Source organism: Athene noctua, chromosome 16, assembly GCF_965140245.1.
Source record: "Athene noctua chromosome 16, bAthNoc1.hap1.1, whole genome shotgun sequence".
Lineage (NCBI taxonomy): Eukaryota > Metazoa > Chordata > Aves > Strigiformes > Strigidae > Athene > Athene noctua.
Genome location: NC_134052.1, coordinates 8,044,450 through 8,064,198, shown reverse-complemented (window position 1 = coordinate 8,064,198; position 19,749 = coordinate 8,044,450). Strand labels below are relative to the sequence as shown.

Below are 19,749 nucleotides of genomic sequence, written 5' to 3'. Positions count from 1 at the left end.
CCCATCACCTCCTCCCAGGCTGCACCTCCTCCCCTGCAATATCTGGGGGCACCCAGCACTGGTCCAAACAGGCCCCTGCTGCCCCCGGGGGCTGGGGGGGTCAGCTCTTGCTCTCCTGGTGCTGGGTGTCCCAGGCTGATTACCAGGTGTCCCAGGGTCATGGCCGGGTGCCCTGAGCCATTGCTGGGTGTCCCAGGACCACCAGTGCTCCCCCAGGACCATGGCCAGGTGTCCTAATGTCACTGCTGCGTGGCCCAGGAGCGTTGCTGGGGGTCTCGGGACCACCGGAGGGTGTCCCATGTCCACGGCCGGGTGCCCCAGAACCACCGGCGGGGCCGCGGGAGCGGGGCGGTCTCCGCCGAGGACCCCCGGGCGCTGCGGCGGCCGGAGTTTGCCGCCGTCCCCGCCCGCCCCGCGCCTCCCGCCCCCCGCCCCGCCCCGCCGCGGCTCATTCATGCGGCGGCGCTGGGCGCGGGCGGCGGCTCGAGCGGCGCCTTCCGCCGGGCCTCGGCGCATGTGAGCGGTGGCAGCAGCGGCGGCGGCAGCAGCGGCAGGGCGGCGGCGGATCGGCCATGCGGTGGCCCCGCGGCCCCCGCGGCGCCTGGCGGCTGCTGCCCCGGCGGTCGCTGCTGGCCGCGCTTTTCCTCTTCTCGCTCTCCTCCTCCTTCCTCTACTTCGTCTATGTGGCGCCGGGCATCGGTAAGCGGCGGGCCGAGGCCCGGGGCGGGGGCACGTCGTCTCCCGCTGGAAACGCTGAGTAATCCGGGCCCGGGGTGGCGGGGGGGGGGCCGCGGCATCCCCGGTGGCCGCTGCCCGGAGAGGGGGGCGGCCCGGGCCCGGCGCGCCCGGCTGCCGGGGCCCGGCGCTGGAAGCCTCCCGCGGAGCTGGGGAGAGCCGGCGGGGGCGGGGGGTGGGCTGCCCCCGGGTGGAGGGGGGGTGCTCGGTACCCACTCGTGCCCCTGGGGGCGGGCACACGTGGGGGTGCCGGTCCCCGCTGCGTGGAGGGGCCGCGGGAGGTGCCGGCCGCGCTCCCCGCGGGGCTTCCCCGGGCTGGCGGGGCCGAGCGGTGCCGCTTCCAGAGGCGAGCAGGGGGGCAGCGAGCCTGGCTCCTGCCTGCCGGAGAGTTTGTTTTGAAGAAGTGGAGTGTTGTCCAAGTGTTCGTGGTCTAAACTCGCTCTCTGGCGGAAATCCTACTCCTTTTGTCAAGTGGGAAGATGAGAAGTGTGTATTTTAGAAGGAGAGCGTACTCGTGCCTGTCTTCTTTTCCATAGTGTGCTTCACGGGGACTGGAGTAGCCGTGTGCCAGGTTGGCTAGCACCTAGCGCTGGTGCCAGTGGGGCTGTGCGCCCATCTCCCGTGAGATACGGGAAGACTTGTGCCTCGGAAAGCAGCTGTTGTCTTCATACGGTGTATCTCATTTCCGCAAGGAGCCAAGTCTGGTGGTTTGGCCTTCAACCGAACTTTGGCAACAATTTATTTCTATAAAAACAAACCTTTCAAAAGAAATCTTGTAAATGGAAGTTTCTCCTTGAAATGTCATTGGTGTTGCTCATGCCATTCCTAGCTTGGACATCGCAAGGAGACTTTTTTGTGTGCTTTTCAGGGTGACTTCTGCAGGTTTTTATTTACAGATGATGTCCCTTGGCTGCCACTGGGCTTAGGGAGCCTTCCCTGGGGCAAGCAGGGGTTGCTTGGTGTGTGAAGCCCTGCTCGTGGGGCTCATGTCCTGAGCACAGCCCAAGTGAGGCTGAGCATCCTGGGTCTCCCCGTGGTGGCCCAGGGCTTTGCTGTCCCCATGGGCAGGCCACGAAGTTCCTGGCTGCTGTCCTGCAGGCTGGCCTTGGAGCTGCCAAGCTGCTCTCTTGCGTCCGTTGGAGGACAATTTCACACTGGTGCTAACGGGTAGCGCAGCCGCCGTCTGCTCCCTCTACAAACACAGCCTGACTCGTCCTGTTTATGTGCTGCTGTGGGGCTGGGAAGTTGTGTTATCAGCTGCATCCTGTAGCCTTTTGCAGGGCAGGCACAGGAGATGTCCTCATCAGGAGCTGTGGTGTGGCCGTGGACAGGCTTCCCTGGGCCCCGGGGCAATATCTGTACAGTTTCAGAAGGATACTTAGCTTATAAGGATGGTTTTGTTTCTTTTTTAGAATTGTCTAATTCAGTCTGTGCTGCTACTGTGTGGTCACCAGTCCTAGAGGTGCTGGAGATGCTGTAGGGTATAAAATGCTATTTAAAACCAGCTCTGTGCCCAGAGGCCTTTTCCTGCGTGGACCTTGGATAATATGGTCACATCCTGCCCTGTGTTCTTGCTGTCTGTGATGCTGGAAGAGGCAGAGAGATGGAGGTGAAGGTGGTCCCTGTTCCTACCCGCCCGTGGATGTCAGTGACGTTCTGAGTCATCTCCCCATCAGGTGACAGAAGATCTGCTGCCTTTTTTTTTTTTTTTCCTCCCTCTTTCAGCCAAAAGTGTTCTGTCATGAAAACCCAGCCCAGTATTCCCAGGGTGGTTGGGCTTATCCTCCCAGCACTTGGAGGGAGTTTGTTTTTAGGCCAGAGCGGTAAGGAGAAGCTTGGAAGAAGAGTGAGATAAGACATGAGCAGAGCTGGGGATTTTAATAAAGCAACTGTGTGGTGTGTGATGGAGAGATGCTGGCAGTGGGGTGTGCTGGGGGCCTTTGGCCAGGCCACCGCTGCCTTGTGGGGTAGGGCTGGGCTGGTTTTCTCTGGTCACTGAAGAGACTGGAGAAGCCTCTGTCCTAAAACTGTCCCTTGCATGATGTGTTGGGGAAGTGACTGAAGAAGGACTTGCAGCTCATCGGCTAAACTGTGGGCAGAGGAATGATTAATCCATTCTTGATTGTACCTCAATTAAATAAGAAAAAAATCAAAATAAATGGGACCTGAAGCTCCAAGCAAGCTTGAACCAGCTGGAGCCTGTGCCTGGAAGGGCTTTCATCTGCCCTGTGCCACAGGCTGCTGGGAAAGGTCGTCTGCAGCAAACTTCTGCTTGCAGGGGTCAGTGGCCAGCAGTACCAGGGCTGGAGCCAGCCTGCCCTGCCTGGGCAGCGTCAGCCCCTCTGGGCTGCAAACAGCCCTGCGGTGGGATGGCATCGAGGATCCGGCCATCCCTGTGGAAAGGTGTGCTGTTGCCGTGGCAGAGGATAGAGCTGGGCCAAGCCTGTCCCCGAGCCCTTGGTTTGATGGGGGGGGGGGGGGTGAGATTCATTGGTGTTCCTGAGGCTTGTTGTGTTTGAGCAGTTGTGCGCCAGTGCCAGGAGAAAACTGGGACAGTTGCACTTCTGGGTGCTGTCTCAGCGCATTGGCGTGGAGCTGGCATGCTTGCTGGCTCCCTTGCTGGCTGGAAAAGCTGGAACACTGCTCCTGGTGCCCTTTGGGGATGGGGAAGGGGAGCCCAGCTTGGGCTCTGGGTTGCTTGCTGCCCAGCCAGCAGTTGCATTTGGCTCCTTGCAAACCAGGTAATGCCAGCATGCCCTTGGTCTGCTCAAGACGGAAATGCAGGGAGAAATTAATGTTTACTGTCAGCAAATCGCCACGCTTGGTACCCACAGGGAGCCCAGAGCTTTTGGGATTTATGTTTGCATTGTGCCTGGGGTAGTTCCATATTTCTGTCCTTCAAGGTTTCCTCCTATGGAACTGAAATTTTCTTGTGGCCTCGAATTTGTGCAGAGTAATCCAGTGTAAACAGCCAGTGCTGCCTTCTTCCTGGCGGTCGCATCCAATACCCGTGTGTCCTCCCCAGACACACCACCTTAACAATTTACATCCCTGGCCTCCCATAGCCACCTTGGAAATTACTAGGGACACAGCTGATGGCACAAATACAGCAGCCTCCCTTTTTATTCCATGCTGTTCCCTGGTGCTCACTTGCTTTTGTCCCTGCCGTGGCTGGAGTGATTATGTGGGTCTGTCTCATCGTGGCCATTGTGCGCTGGATGAGGCGGCCAATTGTTCTGCTCGGCGGTGAGCTGGGGCCGAGGCACGGCGGGGCTGGTGGAGATGCAGCGGCTGGAGGCTCCAGGAGATGCTCTTGTATCTGTGTAGGTCCCTGCTGCCTGCCAGGGAAGCCCTGCAAGGCAGCAGGTACGAGGTGATGCTTTTACGGGTGGGGAGGTTGCTTTTGCTCACTGCCTTGCTCGGAGCTCTTGTGAGCAGCGGTAGCAGGGTAAAGGGCTGTGAGACAGACTGCTTTAATTATGTGCTGTCGCACTGGCCTCATCTTTGGAATAATCAGATTGGCATGGGGTGAACTGTTTTGTCTTGCTCTGGAATCCAGTGTGCACCTCGACAGGTGGGTTGGTTTTTTTTGCAAGGCTCATTCCTGGCACTGAGGCTCTTGCCCTTCTGGGACAACCACCCTGTGTGCCTTTTCCAGAGGGAATGTGCAGAAATGGGCTTGCCAGAGTTATTCTGTCCATGTCTGGATCCTGGTGTTGGAGATTGTGTCCTCCAAGGAGCTAAGCTACGGTCCCTGAAATGGTCTTGTCTTGTTGGTTTTGTGCTCTTTTGACAGGGCCTGGGAAGTCAAGGGAGTTCCTTCCTGCAACTGAAAACAGTAATGCTTTTACAAGCTGCTTGCACTGCAAGTTGCTGTTTCATCTTGATAACTCTAGCTACAGCAGTAGGAGTTTCTGAGACCTTGGACTTGGTCCTTGTGCAGAGTGTGGTTGCTGCATGGCTGGTAGGAGGAAGGTCAGGGGCCTTCCCTGGTGCTTGGGTAGTGGCTCTTGGCTTTTTCCCTTGTTGTGTCTCCAGATGTTGGAGACATTTATTTTTTTAAAATTAACTTTGCACAGGAGTCTTGGCTGGATCAGATGTAGAAAAATAATGCAGAGAATTTAAATTATTGGGTGAGAGATTGTTACATTTGTGAGACAGCTGTAATTTGCTTTGGCTTTACTTCCTCAAAACTTAACAGAATTGCTCCTGACTGGTCATACAGGGTATGAAGTAGCAGCATTAGCCCTGAATTCCATTTATGGTGCGAGATCTTTGATTTTGATAGGCAGAAGTGCTTTGAACACTGTTCCTTCATGCTGCATTTCGGTGGACAGCAGAGCAATACTGTGGAGACCAGCAGCTTCCTCTGTAGAGCTTGTTTGCTGCTTTGGTCTTTTGCAAGAATATTATATGGCTGAATGTGGCTTATCTAGTATGGTTATTTAATGCACCAGCCTGGCAAATATTAGCACAGAGGAGTTCCACGGGTGAAAATGGCAAAATATTTCACTGCCACTGCCTTGCCCCCGATTGAGGGGACCATGGTACTATGGGAAGTGTTTGAGTTGCCCTTGGTGGTGAGGAACAGAGGAAAAGTGGTGTCTCTGGTTCTGTGAAGGGGGATGGCGCTGTGGGGACACAGAGCTGGGGCTGGTGAGTCCAGGCGAGGCAAGTGGGGGAGTGGGTAGCTGCTGCTTTTGTCTTCTGTGTAATTCTCAGGGGTATGTCAGGGGGAAAAGCCTGGTTAGACTCAGCGGCTGGTGGAGAGGAAGGCCAAAGGGGGATGGCAGTGCAGAGTCCAGGGCGAGGGGCAGGGGACACTGGTCGTGGCAGGGTGCTGGTGCCCAGCTCATCCAAGCAGCACACTGGTGGGCCGTGGTGGCCTTGGCTCGGCCAGGTGGAGGTTGCGTTCAGGTGCCCTTCTGAGTTTGCTGGCGGCTTGCTGGGTGACTGGGCACTGCCTGAGCGGGGACAGAAGGTGGAGGTACAGCTCTGAATAATGAAATGAGATTTGTGCTGTTGTAGCCCAGGCTTCCATCTTCTAGGCCTTCCCCCTGCAGTGTAAGGGAGTATGGGATCTTACTGTGAAACAGAGGCAGCACTGCCCTCCTTCACCCTCCTCTCCCTGAAAGATCAGTATTTCACAACCGAAGGAAGGAACAGCCCAGCTCCACAGCATATGCCACTGAGGTTTTTGCAGTCATTGGATCTGACAGTGACTGGGGGTAGTAAGAAATCCTTGAGCACTCCTTGATGCAAGAACTTGAGCTCAGAATCTCCTGTGCTATGTGTGGAAGGAGACTGGTGGCAGCTGTGGGAAGTAGCTTCTTTGGTAGCATCGCTTTCTTCCAGCACCGAGTTGCCTAAAAGGCACATGCAGGCAGGAGAGCGGCTGCAGCCCAGCGTGCAGAGAGCTGCTCCGGTGCCAATGCATCCAAGGCACTGGTGGTGCAGAGCATTGGTTGGAGACCACCTTTTGGTCAAGGCTAACAAATGACAAGGTTTCTTTGAGGGCAGGTGAATTATTAGGTTTTTCTTTGCCTGTAAGCACCCGTGTTGTCTGTCAGGCACATCTGGTTTGGGTTATTTTGCTGGTGGCTCGCTGGGTGTTGCAACTGCAGAGAGTATGTGAAGAGTTCATGCTTGATCCGTCTATCTCTGGAAGTCCTGGCTTGTGGAAGCTGATCAGCAATCACAAAAGCTTCCATGTACTGGCTCATTCCTGCAAATTAAATGCTTCAAAACTTAGTGATCTGCAACAGACCAAACCTTAAAGCAAAACTCTTAGTGCTGTCAGCCTAGACTTCCAGGAGACCTGATCTTCATGGGACTGGGAAACTGTGGAAGGCCAGGGCTTCAGCAGGCGCTTGGTCACTTCAGGTGGTTGCTGGCTCTGGTGAAGATAAGGGCTCTGACACTGCTGCTCTGTTTCCTGAGCTGATTGTCTGCCTCTTTTCCAGGTGGACTCATTAATTGCATTAACTCAGGCAGCATCTGCTCTGCAGGGTACGATGAACACCCTGGGGACCACTGCAGGGAATGGAGATGAGCAATGTGGAGAGCTGTATGTTTGCACTTGTTCTTATTTGAATGCTGTTAACTGTTGGTGGATTTTAATATCCAAGCAGTGCATGGGTCTTTAAATGCTTAATTTTATTAAGCATTTTATTTTATGAGTTCTGGGGAACCTCACAAGGGTGGCACCGGTGACCCTCAACCAGTGGTGCTGGCTGAGGCTGATGTGCTGTCAGCTGGGTAAGGCTCTGCAGGGCCCTCTGCTCTGCCTGTGGCAGCACCAAGGGATAAATAGTCTGGAAGAGAAACTAAGACACAGCTATACAGAGTGAGAAAATCTTTTCCTGAACAGCTTTATTTTTAAAGCATCATTGTTACAATAAAAGGTGTGTTTACTTTGACAAAACCTTTGCTGAGTTATTTTAGTAAAGTTCATTTTCATATTGGCTTTTCCTTCTCCTTTGTACTTGGACTGTTCTGACCATGGTTTTGTCTGACAGCATTTTAAACACTGGTGTGTTAGGATGGTTAATGTGTGTTTGAAGGTTTTCTAACACCTGCTCTAAATACTGTGGGTATTAGTATTATTTTGAGAGATGGAGCAGAAAATATGTAGTGGACTGCTGTTGAAATGCAACCCAAATCAAATTTTTGAGAGGTATTTGTGGGTGTGGTTTTTTTTGAGAACATGAAACTGAGACCATTAAAAACACCAGGGCTTTTAGCATTACTCCAGCGCTGCTATTATTGTGAAAGGAAAGGTAGACCAAAAAGCTGATGTCAGTACATGGCAGGAAAACTGCTCCTGGCCATTTTTACCTGCTACGTGGAAGGGTCCCAGGGGTGATGAAGGAATAGTATGTGTAACCCCCGTCCTGGTGGGAAGTGTACTCGCGGGTGTAGCTGTGGTGTGGAGTGTGACAGATAAGGCAGTGATGCCCTTTTTCCATTACAAAAGGAATTTTTTCAGAGCTTGCTGGTCTTGCTCAAACTGAAAGTGAAGGAGCAGGCTGTTGTGCCAGGACACAGGCAGGTTTGGGGCATCCGTTGTGCTCTGTAGTGACTGTGAGTATTTTGTATAAAGCCACAAGCTTTAGTTCACCTTACTTGACACTGTTTTTCCAAGGCTTGTAAATATTACTTCAGGGGTGCAAGAAGCTTAGTTTGATCTTTTACCTCACTCCTGGCTACACAAGGGAGACAAAAGGGGGGTTAGTGCTTGCTTGGACTAGGCTTTAGCTGGAAGTACGTGGCCACATTGGTTGTAACTTCCTAAAGCTTATTTTTCTAGGTTTTTGATTTTGAGGTGCTAAACCAATGCACTCTTACTTTTGCAAGCCTGTGGTGGTGTGTGGCATCCCCAGGCTGGCACGAGCCCCTCCAGAGCCCTTGCCCCACATGTGCGTCTTGTCCCAGGGCCCCTCTGAAGAACTGTTGGGGTGCTGGCCAGCCCCCCTTGCAGCAGAGGGGACCCCAGCCAGGGAATCCATCCCTGTCCCCATGGCTCTTGCTTTAGCGGAAAGGCTGCTTCCAGGGGATGTGTGTTCAAATAGCACCATGGGGCTTTTTCCCTGGGTTGTGCCTCAGTTTCCCTGCTCGGTGGGAGCTTGCTGTGTTAGAAAACAGCTCTTTTCCTGCCCCGATGAGCGGGCGCGTGTCTGTGCGATGCTTTCTTGGGCTGCGTGCTCCAAGCCTGCTGTGTGTGGGATGGCGCCTGCAAAGCTGTTCCCTCCCTGTGCCTTTCTAATCTGAAAGGTAAAGGTTGGGAAATATTTCTGTATGGAGGATGCTGCTGTACACGTAATGGAAGAAAGCAAATACAGGCAACAAGCCCTGTTGCACAGCTGTGGGTTGGACTATGGTATAAGCAGTCTTCAGCTAGTGTTTGTTTGCATATCTAGGGAGTTTTATGGCAAAATAATTGATTGGTTTTACTTGAATGCTATCGCCATACAAACAATCAGAGGAACCTCTTGAATCCTGGCACTGTGTTAGCCACCTCCTCTGCTTTGGAGAGGCTGGGGACCAAGCTGGGCTGAAACTTTAAATATGCTGATACACTGCCAAAAGGCTCCTGTGCAGGAATCAGAGGGTTCCCTGCAACGAGGAGGACAAGCAGGTGGAGGTTTGTGTGATGCCTGTGATAGGGGAGCATGTACTCTTAATTTATGGTGTTTCCCTCAGCAGCAGGTTAGGAGAGGCTGTTTTAAGCAAGGATTTTGGATGGAAAGTGGTGAAGGGGCTATGTGAATGCTAATGTTTATAAAGTGCCTCTAAAAAAAAAAAAGTTCAAAGCATAAAGAATAAAAGAGGAAAGCAAACACTGCAGTGCACCAGTCAAGTGAGAACTGATTTTTCTTTTTTTTCCCCTCACCTACCTGGCAGGAGAAGGAAAGCATTTCAGTCCCTCTTGTGCCCTCTGCGTCAGTGGGCACGCTGGCAGGAGGCTGCAGGCTGTGGCACAGAACCTCGGGTGCATTGTGCAATGGTTGCTCTTGCTAAAATACCCAGGAGTGTGGCCAGGGCTCTGCTGGGGCAGGGCTGGGGGGCTGCGGGGGGTGGGAAGCAAAGGGGAAGCTGCTTGGAGTCTGCAAGTGATGCACAGACCACAGGTAAGCAAACTGGCTGCAATGGCTGTATTCCACGGCAGGAATGCCCAGGGCTGTGGGAGCCTGAAACTTGGGCCACGCCCAAGGCCTCTGGTGTTTTCTGCACTGGGGCTGCAGCGATCGGCTTCGAGGGAGAAAATAGTGGATATTAAGTTCCTATCAGCAATCATGGGATTCTCTTGGAGCTGGGGGACCCCACGGAGGGGCACAGGGTGGTCCCTGGCCGCAGCAGCCCTGCGAGCACAGCAGCTCCCCAGGAGTGTGAAATGCTTCCACACATGCAGCTTGCTCTTACTCTGCAGTCATATTTTTTTCCCCTCAGTGTTTTTCCAACTCATGTCTTGCTGCCAGAGTCCATATTAATAATGCATGACTTTTTTTTTTATGGTGCTTCCTTCCCAGCATCCCTTTCAGCTGCTGAGTCAGAGAAGATTGTTATAGCAGCAACCTCTGAAGCAGTGAAATGCCCCTGCAATGCTCAACTGCTGTCATTTATCATCCCGGCTCCTCTGCGGGCAGCCCTTTCCCTTGCCCGGCTCTGGGTGAGGATATCAGTGCCAAAAGGCTGATTCCTGCTATGCCAGCTGGTGACTGGTGAGATCTGCTCTGCTGAGCCTTCCTGGCTAGTATTTGATTAAAGCAGATATCGCCTCTGTTGGCTGCTTTTTTTGGTTTTGAAATCCTGTGAAGTTTTTTTTTTTTTTCCTCATCTGCCTGAGACTGTGCTTTGGGATTGTGCCAAGGCCTTTTTTTTTTTTTCTCCTTACTAATTCTTAAATCAATTTTTTTCTCCTCTCTTCATTCCCAACCCCCACCTCGATCTGTGCCTGGGCTTTTTAAGGTAATTGAGATTACAGAAGCCACATATGTGTTAACATGGTTAAATTAACTTAAAATCCTTCCAGTGACTGTTGAAACGTGCTTGGCTGCTGGAGGAAGCCTTGAAGCTGCTAATTCAGCACGAAGCAGAGATTTGCAGGGTTCCTGCCTCTGGGCTGGGATCAGCTCCCAGGGGGGTCACCTTCCTGCAGAGCTGGTCCCCACCTGCAGGGTCCAAAACCCAGAGGGAAATGAGGATCAGTAGTGTGTTTCAGGGAATTTGTCTTCTAGTGACTCAAATAATAAATACACTGTAATCTCGGGAGTAGATCTCTCTTGTCCCACATCCTAATGTGATTTTCTGTTTGGGGGGGATTGCTGCTGGGGAGTGGGGTCATGCTGACTCCTGCTCCAGGCTGGGAAAGAGCATCCTCATAGTATTCTGCCTCTGCACTTTGAAAGACTCACCTTATAGAATTATCCCAGAGCCAAGCAGGAGAGAAACAGGGCTCTCCTGGAAAGGAGAATTTCTTTTTGCCAGACTTCCCAAACTGCCCTGTTCTGTTGTGTCCCACTGTTGGGGATGGCACCAGCATGTGTGCACCCACGCTGGCATCTGTGCCGGGAAGTGCAGAGGAGTGGAGCGTGGCAGCCTGGGACCCGGAGGGAAGTGGTGCTGCTCTTCCTTGTCACAGCCAGCGAGAGCTGGCCGGAGCAGCCAGACGGTGATGCCACCCTTGGGAGCGGCGTGTGTGCGTGAGGGACCCTGGCTGCACACCTCCATCTCGCCCTGAGCCAGGCTCTTGCCTGTCCAGCAGCAGGGACAGTTGTCCTTGTCATGGCATGCTTCCCACTTGGCACCCAGGCCTTCCTGCTAAGGCTTTACAAATGCTGTGCTACTGATTCATTCCTGCCGAGGAAGGGGAAACATGACCAATGTGGTATGAAATGCCCACAAAGCTGCAGTACATCCTTGTTCTGCTGCAGCCTGGCTCCCTTGCTCAGGGTCAATGATATCTCTTGGTGTGCTTTTTTTGAGGGCTTTGCTGGCTGTCAGGTGCCCATAGCCCTGGCTGCAGGGCAAGCCCAGAGGGACCCTCCCTGTGCCCTCCAACAGGGAGGTGGCAAGCTCTTTCTGTGGGTGGCTTTTGCCTGTTACAGGGGGAAGCTTTGCAGAAGGATCCCACGAAGTTGTGTACCTTGAATCTGTATGGGCTTGCTGGGGCTGTGATGGCCAGTGGTATGCCTTGTTGCTGCCGTTGCCAGCTGCCCCAGTGCTTCTGCCCGCCTGAGCCAAGCCCTTGAGGGGCACCTTCACGCTGCAGGCAGCCCTGCTTGCCTGGCAGTGAAACACAATGCCACCCACAACTAGTGAGATGAGTGACTTGCTTCTCAGCTAACAAGATTTAGGTGGATTATGCTATGTATTTAATCAAGGGCTAAGCTCATTGCCTTATTTGAAATGGATCAAAGCCCTTGAAAATGCTCGCCTGGAGTCCAGCTACCAAGTGAGAATATTCAGCTGTGTTTCTGTGTGGCAAGGCTTGCTTTCAAAGAAGCTGGGTACTTCAGCAGGCAGGTTTCAGACCTTAGCAGTGCCCAAATGCAAAACCAGATGGGGAAAGTCTGAAGTGATGGGGAGGTAGGAGCATGCAAATGTTGTTAGTCATTCAGCATCCCAGAGGATTTTTGGGGAAAAATGCTTCCTTTTCTAGCTTTCTCTTTTAAACCTGTTTTCAGATATATAAAGCTCTGTGCTGGCAGGTAAGGGAGATGCTCTGGCATTTGGCAGTCTGGCTTCCACCTTCCAGAAAAGCAGCTATGACTTTTGTGTGAGCTTGTTTGTCTCTGCAGATTCTCCAGTCCTTTCACAGGGAACCCCGCACACCCCTGCAGTGGCCACCAGCTGAGTTGGAGCTCACAAGGGTCTCCACTCCCCTCGTCCTGGTCCCCACAGCAGCATTGCCCTGGGACCCTGTGGGACTTTGGCTGTGGCAGCAGAGGTGCTCGTGCTGGTTGCAGAGGAATAAAGCAGACGATGCTTCTTGCATCTTTTAGCATAGAGACACTTGCTTCTTGCACTGTGCGGTGGGAGCCCACGTCTTGCAGCAGGAGCAGCTCTCCCCGTTTCCCAGGGTAGCGGGTTGCCGGCTGTGAGGTCCCGCTCAGCTCGGCCCTGCCTGCAGCTTGTCTCAGCACGGAGTGGTGCACAGGGCAGGAGGGGGCCGGGGGGTGGAGGCAGCAGCAGACCTGTGTGCAGAGTTTGTTTCTGCGTGTGTGCTGAGGTGGGCAGAAGGAAGTGTTGCTATAAGCAGATGTTGAGACCAGTTTAAAATGACCTTCCAGTGAAGAGCTGTTGCACTTGCCAGGGTGTGCCTGGAGTGGAAGGGCAGGGGTGTCCAAGGTGCATGGCTAGCTCTTTCTTGCAAGGTAAGGGGTTTTTGCTGTGAGAGGTGTGTTGGTGCTTGCAGGTGCCCTGTCCCCATGCCCACGGTCAGCGTGCTGTGAGCACACCCTGTGCTGCTTCACCTGCGTGCGGCGAGCTGTCCCAACTTAGCTGAGCAAGCTGTTGAAAACACGCCAGCGGTTCAAATCACCTTTCCTCTTCCTTAAAAAGAGAAGTTTATTCCAGTAACCACTTTCCATCTCACTGCCATTTGACATAAGGAGGGCAGCCGCAGCTCACAGCTCTTCCGCTCTGTGAACGTGATTGTCGGCGTTGCCTGCGGAACAGAGAATACCCCAACCAAATGCCTTGTCTGGAGGAGTCTGTGCTGGGGAACGGATACAGGCAACTTCTGCTTTGAGGTGAAACAACCTGTGCAGTTCTCACGCAGCAGCAGGTGCCAGTGCTCCCCACAGCGTCTCTGCTCCTTTCCCCTTGCTTAAAGCAGCGTTGGGGCTTTGCAAACTTCTCTCCCCTCCAGTTCTTGGACCTCCTTGTGTTTTTGCCTCACTCTGTGCTGCAGTGGAGATGATGCTGGAGTAAATACAGGGAGATAAATTCAGCTGTGTCCCACCTGTGCCACAGGCATGGGCTTCCCAGCTGTCCTGTCTCTCCTGGACATGGCCTGAGCCCTCGTGTGGGTCTGGCCAAGCTTCTTGTGTGGCTGACAGGTGTGTGCAAAGTGTTCCTGTGTTTCATTTATTACTAATCAAACCTGCAAATGAGGCTTTGCCTCAGTTCTCCTCTAGCCCAAACCCATTGTGCATTTTCCTGCCCTAACTTGCATTTGTAATTACAAGAAAGGATTGGTCAAGCATCCTGTTATGTTTCAGAGGCCTTGGCAGGCTTGCTGGTTTGCAGTCATCCTGTCAGCACTGGCTTCCTGGTGTCTTGTGTTGTATCAAAGGGTCTTAAGGTTTCTAGGCTGCAGCGCTGAGGTGTCTGCCGGTATCTGGCCCTGTTCAGCAGCTCCAGGGCTGTTTGTTCTGCACGTTGAGTTGGGAAGGGCCATAGGATGGGAGCAGATGAAGGGAGCTGTGCTGGGAAGGCCGCCCAGCTTCAGGGTGCTCTAGTTTAACCCTGCTTTCACCTAATTAAAAAAGAAAAAATGCCAGTCAACATAGTAATTGTCTCATTTGCTGCTGCGCTGCAGAAAGCTGATAGTGAAACAGGGCTCGCAGTGGGTGCTGACACCAACCCTTTCCCCCCATGCTGCCCTCCCCCAGCTGCGGTCCCCTGCTCAGCCTCGGGCTGCAGCTGTGATGTCCCTGGGTTCTGTCGAGGACACAGGAGATTCCTGGTTGTGACTGGGGCTCTTGGTGTCACATTTGATGGGTACCAAAACCCCACTGGTGGAAATTTTCACACGAGGCTTGTGTCCTGCTATCCTGGTGTAGCAGTGGGCTTCTGGAGTTGGGGTTGGGGGTGTGTGTCCCCTGCCAGCTTGGTTCCCAAGCCTGTAAAAGGGCTAAAAACCAGCTTTGATGGAAGAGGACTCTGCTACAGTCAGAGAGAGACTGTACTTGCAGAAGAGCAACCTCTATTACATGTCTCTGCTGTCTCCCACCCTTGTATGTGGGTCACTGCATCTGCACCTGGCTCAGGAGTGGATGAAAAATCCCCAAATTGCAGGGTGCTGCTGAAGAGCACTGCCAAGGGCTTGGCTGTGTGGAGGATGGGGCGAGCATAGGAGGATGGTGTTTAGCAGTAATACCTTGGAGAATCAAACAGGACATGGACAAATGAAGTATCTTGAGTGGATAAACTGGTGTAATATAAAATCTCATTATCCAGTGTGAAGGGAAAGTCTGGTGCCTTGGTGAGGAGGGGGGTGGGCTGGTGCTCTGCTTGGTGTGTTGGAGGGGTTGGTGTGGGCAGAGTCTGTGGGATGCCAGCCCTGATCAGCTCCTTCCCTGTGGCCTCTTGGGGCTGCCTTGGCCTGGAGGAGTTGTGCCCAGCTCCTTCACTGTGCCCTCCCAAACCTGGGAGTGTCCGCAGTGGCCAACCATGCCAGTCTGAGGTGAGAGGATATTGCAGAGAGAAGGTTGTTAAGCCCCTGATGAAGCTGCCTTGGTTCCAGCTGTCCTGTGTGGGGACTGCCTGTGCCTGCCAGGGTGATGCCTGTGCCTGGCCCTGAGACTGCTAAGGAGCTGTTCTGGTGCATCTTTGAGGTGCACATTGAGATATGTCGTGTTTTGGTACGTATTTTTAGGATGCAAAGAAAATATGCCATCCCCAAGACTTCATAGCACACTACCCACTTGCAAGTTTAACTTCCCGGTAGCAATGTAGTAGCCAGTAGGAATGAGGGCCAGGGAGACTCCTAAATGGGAGTGGGATGAGAGAGGGGACAGAAACTGGAAGCTGGTACCTCTGGGCTCTATGTGGTCATGGGGAGTTGCTTGGGTAAGGGCAGGGAAGCCCATGACAGGATCACCACAGCTTCAGGTGAGTGCAGGGGCTTCCCCCTCGGTGTCTGAGACTGAAAGCCCAGGGCAGGCAGATGCAGTAGGGGACTGACGCTGCCTCGGTGCATTGGGTGGCCAGGGTTTGCATTTAGTTGTTGTATTTCTGAGCCATCCCACCCTCCCCGTTTGGAGGCTGAACATCTCCTTCAGCTGTGGTGTCTTTCCACTGGGATTTGGTCATGCAGGAGGGTGCCAGCATGCTCCCAGCTTTCCCAGAGCCCGCCCTTGTGCTGCAGTGACAAAGCACTGAGCTGCTCCCCAGCTCTCACTCTGTCTTGCTCTTGCCTACCCAAGTTCTGTGTGCAGGCTGTGGTAGGGGCTGGAGCAGCCCCTGCGTGCTGTGTGTCCAGTCCAGCCCCCGTGGATGGGCTGTTGGAGCCACTGTGTCCAAAACCCAGCTCCTGAACCGAAGCAGAGAGACGTGCCCACCTCTTAGAAATTAATTCACCTCCTCGTTTGCCAAGTGCCACCTCCTTACCCAAGGAGTTTGTGCAGTCGGCAGGCTGGGGCAGTGCAGCCGAGTGGGGGAGATGTGTCCCACGTGGGGCTGGGGAGGGCTGCTCAACCCAGGGAGCGCTGGCCTCCTATTCCCAGCGTGTTTATCTTTTCCAAGGTAGCCGGATGTCTGACTCCTGTTTGCAGAGCTTGACTCTTGGGCACAGGCATGCTGGAATTGATTAGGCTTTTTTTTTTTTTTTTTACCCCCTGCACTATTGCTCATATCGTTAAGCAAGTGGTCAGATCCTTTGGTAAACACACAACTCTTTTAGAAACTTCAGCTGCTGCTGTGTGTGAGGAGCTTAAAGGTGTTTCTCAGTGGGAGTGGGATGAAGGGAGGGGGTATTTGCTGTTCCCTGATATGCCCCTATGTGTGCTTGTCCCTCTCCACAGCTGTGAGGAGGGGTAATAGGGAAGAAATTTGGCTTGTAAGTCCCCAGACAATTGCAGAGCCACCATGTAGATGAGGGCTGATGACTAGGGGCAGGAGAAGGCAACGATGGTTGCCTTCTGCCTGCACTGAGACAGGCAGGGCACCATGTGCCCCATGCTGCTGGGATCCCAGGCTGTGAGTAGCCAGGCTTGGTGCCTGGAGCCCCACAGCCTGCTCACAGGCAACCTGTGTCTCTGAACTTGTTGAGTTTTGTCGGGTTTCTACAAACAGGAGAAAAACCTGGTGGGGTGGGAGTCTGGAGGGCACCAACTTCTGGTCCTTGCAGTCAGCAATGTCCCCATCACTCCATGGTGGATCCTGAACCCTGGTTACAGCTTCAGCCTGTGGACGCTCTTATCCCTGAGCCTGAGCTTGCTCACTTAATAGCCTTGTTTCTGCTTATCTAGGATTAATATGTAACTTAATGGTAGTGCGTTAGGCGCAATTCTGCAAGTGGGGTGCTTGTGGTAAAGGGCGGTGTGAATCTGGTTTCTGATGCCAGGGCACTTTATTCCCTGCTTCCCATGATAAGGTTTAGGGTTTTCTTATGCCTGGCACCAGGATGGCAGTGCTGTTAGCCATGGCAAACATTTACTGGACAGGAGGGACGAGTCAGCAGAGGGAGGGAGAGGAGGGTGATCCTGGGGGGAAGCCACAGGGCATGGTACATCCCTGCCCTGCTCTCCCAAGAGAGGGGTCTGGCATGTGCCGAGCCCCAGTGTCTGGTCCTAAAGTGCACGGCAGAGGTCTGAGGCGTGGGGTGATGGAGTGGAGGGTTCTTCCATTTTCCCCTGTTCAAGGCATCCCAAACAGGCTCTCATGCAATTGCTTTCCTGCTGACGCACAGGAAGGTATCATGCAGGCTGTGATTTGATGTGTAGTCTCTTAGTTAAGTGCTAAATAAGTTCATAGATAGAGGGATGAATTATTTCCAATGAAGTCATTCCCTACTCTGATAATGGAATTGGTTAATGTATTTACAGCAGCTGTATTACCAGTTTGCTTGTCAGGCGGAAGAAAACCATATAAAAACTGTTAAGTATTTCAAGGCTACATAGCTCACAACAAGGCTAATAAATATCTTAGGACATCAGAGTTCTAACGAAGTCCCATAGTGGTCTGTATGTTGGAACTGCAAAGTTGTATCCTCTCTCTGATAGCTTTTTTTTTTTTTCTGTAAAAACACAACAGCTGTACTGACTGTTTGCAGTGCAGTCTTTAATTATTGCAGACAAGAACAACTCTGTAATCTGACTGTGAAGGCCAAGCTCCTGTGGATCTTAATGGCACTGTATGGTGAAAGTAGCCTTGGCAGAGAGCTCCAGGCTGCTGCCTTTTAAAATCTCTGACAACAATAATCCCACGTGATTACAGAATTTCAGCTTGGAGAATTTTTTTTAGGAGTTGAAAGGGCTGACAGGCTCTCCAGCGGACGAGCCGGGCTGATGCGTAGTGTGGAGGTGGGGCTGTGGCAGTGAGTGCTCCTTCTCTGGCTGCTGAAACAGCTGGTTTCCCAGGACCTGGCAATGTATGGAAAAGAGACCACTACAGGGACAGTCTTGGGGTGTTGCTACAGAGGGACTGCTCCTTAGATGCAATCTCCACAGTGCAAATCATGCTCGCTGCAAAGCAGCCTTTATACTTTCAGGGCAGAAGCAATTGCAGCATACTTTATTTTCACTAGCAGGTACTGACCACAATATTACTCTGTGTGCTTCTGGCTCTGGGCTTTTTAGCCCCAGCGAGGAGTCGAAACACCCAGTGTCCAGTAAGATGGAAACTGTGACTTCCAGTGGTGGACACTGCAGGCTGGTGAGAGCAGTCATCATGGTGCTTGGGGGTCGCCACAGTACGTGCCTTAGTATGGGCTGAGGGTTGTGCTCACTCTGTGACCTGCCTTGCACCTCCCGTGGGGTGGTTTGTGATGTGTCCCCACTGGCGCACCCTGCCCTGCCAAGATCGGGAACACGAAGCAGCCAGTGGCTTGGCCTAGGCAAGCACACGGCTGGGGCAGAAATCTCTACCTTGGGTTTTGTGCTTCCAGTAGCAAGAAGCGGGTCTGCTGGGATGCGTACGTCAAGGGCAAACAAGACAGGGAGCAGGACTTTCCTTGTAAATCTTTTTTCTGAGAGACGAAGATGGTGTAAATAGGAACTGGACTATGCTTTAGCCATAAATGGCAGTGGACATTGTGCCGTGGGTCTTGCTGAATGGAGCAAAGAATGAATGCTGTAACCACAGATCCTGTGCCTGCATTTAAGCATGACAGCTGGAAGGGCATATTGTTTCACGCGTGTTAACTGGGATGGTCTAGCCTGGTCTAAGAGGCAAACCAGTGACCAGAAACAACATCTCAGACCCCCGGCTTTGGAACAGCTCGGTTGCAGCAAACATGAGGCTGTACATGTGATAAACCTTTTTGTTCAGCCATGCTGAACTTGTAAAGCATGCTTGAAAAATCAGGTCTCTGTCTGGTTTGGGGGAGTATCCTAAACAACAGTCCAATTCTCTTTTCCTCTATCAAAGTCAGGGTGTTAAAACTTCAGACTGTGCAGTTTGTACTGTGTGAACTGATTCAGTAAATCCGTAACTTCGTTAGGTTGTTTTTATCTTGACAATTTTATACTCTCCGATAGGTATAGTTAGTTAATCTCCTAATTTGGAAGACTAACAAGTCAGTGATTTCAAAATCTATTTAAATGGTTTATGATGTATATATAAATTTAAAATCCAAATCCAGCCTGTCTTCTATTCTCTGCCATGGTCTGGCAGTATTCTAGATTGCTTCAAGTGGTGAAGGACAGCCCCATGAAAGCTCCCTATTGAATGCATTTCCTGGACAGAACCATCCCACATCCCCTTTTTCCTGCATGTCCTAAGGCTGAGGATTTCCTTTCTGTCCTTTGATTCCCATGACCCGGGAGACAAGGAGTTGTCCTGAGCCACCTATGTCCTTCTGTGGCCTCCTGCTTCAGGGGCAGCCCTGGGAAGCATCTGCCTGCTCTTCCTTTGCCTTGCTTGCCCAAGTGTTCACTTAATACTTTTTTTTTTTTTTAACCAAAGCTCTCCCTCTGTTTCCTCATCTTGATCCTACGTGAGCATCGGGCTCAGGCGTCAGGATTCCTGCTGCATCGAGATGGTGTCCAGGACGCAGGAATTTCCACCACTTTGTCTCCTAATGAACCTAAGGAACAAATGCTGAACTGTAAATGTTTGCTGTCGGTAGCCAACAGCAGCCTGCCAGTGCTGCCAGCCGGAGAGGTTAGCAACCATTTCACTCCGCCTGCTGAAGAGCCTTTTATTGTGCATTTAACTGTGCGGTGCCCACAAGTGCCCAGTGAGTGCTGTGTTTTTATGCTCTGTGTGCGGAGAAATCTGCTGGCAGCTGATGCTCTTTTTCTCCTTGGAAGCATTTGCGCTGACCCTGGCGAAGGGAAGCAAGATGGGGAGGACAGGCTGGCTGTAGATGGGGAGAGTTGCCCATCGCCGCAGAGGAGGGATGGAAAATAAACAGGAGATGCTGTCGTGTGCAATTGCATCTCCTGAACTGCAATTAAAGTAGGAGAGTCCAAATCTCGCTAGGAAGGGTAATATTTAACTTGGGCAAATGCTTGTTATGCTCTGTGCTCTAGCCTGCACATGTCGCTATGCCCTTCTTCGCAAAGAGGGATTGCAGGGGAGCCCGGGAGTTGAGCTGCTTTTGGGATTTGCAGAGCCCTGTGT

At 52.6% G+C, this 19,749-nt stretch overlaps 1 protein-coding gene across 1 annotated transcript in view; it reads left to right on the top strand.

The window, feature by feature from the left end:
• Window positions 1-493: 493 nt before the first annotated feature.
• The window catches only part of B4GALT5 (beta-1,4-galactosyltransferase 5), a 39,376-nt gene continuing 20,120 nt past the window's right edge, over window positions 494-19,749 (top strand). Inside the window, exon 1 of the mRNA XM_074920370.1 lies at window positions 494-699. Within this exon, the coding sequence (XP_074776471.1) occupies window positions 573-699 (127 nt within the window). The 5' untranslated portion in view covers window positions 494-572. The remainder of the gene's footprint in view (window positions 700-19,749) is intronic.